Genomic DNA, 1,454 nt, shown 5'->3' with positions numbered 1-1,454 from the left:
GGCCTCCAGCCCCTCCCGGCCGCGTCCTCACCGAAGCGGCTGTGGTCGTGGCGGGTGCCGTGCACCGTGCCGTTGGGGAAGATCTCCAGGTGGAAGCCCGTGCGGCAGTAGAGCTGGCGGCGCCGCAGGATCCCCTTCAGGTGGGCGAAGTCTGTGGGCGAGCCGCGCTGCAGCTTCCCCTCGATCTGGCCCAGGCGCTCATTCAGGAAGCCCGGGGAGTCACCTAAGGGCACGTTCCCCAGAGATGAGGAGAAGCCGTGCAGATCCCAGTCCAAGGAGGCGAAGACCCCCCCGACCTCCGCCATGGCGGGGCGCGAACTGCCTCTCCCCCAGCGGGCGCGGGCGGCTCGGTGGCGCTCGCTCGCTCGCTCGCTCCGCTCTCTGCCCAGCTGCAGCCGACGCCTGTTCCCGTCCAAGGAACTTCTCAGCGGCGGGGAGCGTCTGACAGCGCGCTCCTGACCTTGCTCTCAGTCAAAGTGCCGCTTCCCCTCCGCATCCATGTCCCCAGGCCTCTCATTGCTGGCTTCGTCGAGCTATCAGATGCAAACGACACTTTATATACATGCCCACTCCCCTTACATTGACATATTCGATATTTAAATACAAGCCACACCTCACTGGCATCCCCTCGGAGATTGGTGTGTGGGGTTTTTCCCCCCTTCTCGTATCCTTTTGCCTTTTTTTTTTTTTGGGAGGGGGTGTGGAGGAGGGAGAGAGCAAGCGAGCTTCACTCCCTCTTTTATTATGAAAAAAAAATGGCAGGAAAAAGCTACACATTGCAGTGAGGCATAACTGCTTTTGGCAGGTTTTTCTGAAACTGCTGATGAAATAACGGAGCCCAGTGCGTGGAGGCTGTTGGCGCCCACGGCCACTCAGGCCTGTTACGTGGAGGTCTGTCTGCTGCGCCGGGGCCGCTCCCCTCCCACGCGTCTTCGCCTGTGAGGCTTTGCAAAGTGGCGGAGACCAGGGTTCGGGGGTTCGCGCTCTCCTTAACCCCTCTAGTTCCCCAGCTGGTCAGAGGCTGCAGTTGGGGCTCCTGGACTGGGACAGGAGTTCCCCAGTTTCTTTGTTCTGTTGTCCCCTCGCTCCCCAGTCCCACTCCCCACCTGTAGGTCGGCGCAGGGCAGAGGAAGTGAAAAATGTGGACTCGAATGCAGTCGCAAAATTTGGGACTGGGGTTGGTGCGGTTCCTACAGGCACCAAAGCGGGGGGTAAGGAAGGGGGGGGGGCTTAAGGGGACTGGGAGGGGCAGGAAACCCTACGGAGCAAAGAGGACCTTTTTTTTTTTTTTTTTTTAAAGTGACGTTACAGCTTAGGAAAAGGAGCTGGGAGAAAGAAACAGCGATCTTTTTGAAAAATGATCTCCACTGGTTTTCTGGGCGCACTTTTACAAATCTCTCGAGAATAAGCTCCATGAGAGGCCATTGGAAACCTGTGGGGGCTTCCCCCTACCT

General features: G+C 58.6%; 1 protein-coding gene across 1 annotated transcript in view; it reads right to left on the bottom strand.

Moving 5' to 3' along the window:
• Positions 1-305, bottom strand: part of FGF16 (fibroblast growth factor 16) — a 7,667-nt gene extending 7,362 nt beyond the window's left edge. Inside the window, exon 1 of the mRNA XM_004685602.1 lies at positions 32-305. Within this exon, the coding sequence (XP_004685659.1) occupies positions 32-305 (274 nt within the window). The remainder of the gene's footprint in view (positions 1-31) is intronic.
• Positions 306-1,454: the final 1,149 nt, after the last annotated feature.

Source organism: Condylura cristata, unplaced genomic scaffold, assembly GCF_000260355.1.
Source record: "Condylura cristata isolate star-nosed mole 26May11 unplaced genomic scaffold, ConCri1.0 scaffold00019, whole genome shotgun sequence".
Taxonomy (NCBI): Eukaryota; Metazoa; Chordata; class Mammalia; order Eulipotyphla; family Talpidae; genus Condylura; species Condylura cristata.
The sequence above is the reverse complement of the archived record's forward strand: the minus strand, read 5'-3'. Positions and strand labels throughout refer to the sequence as shown.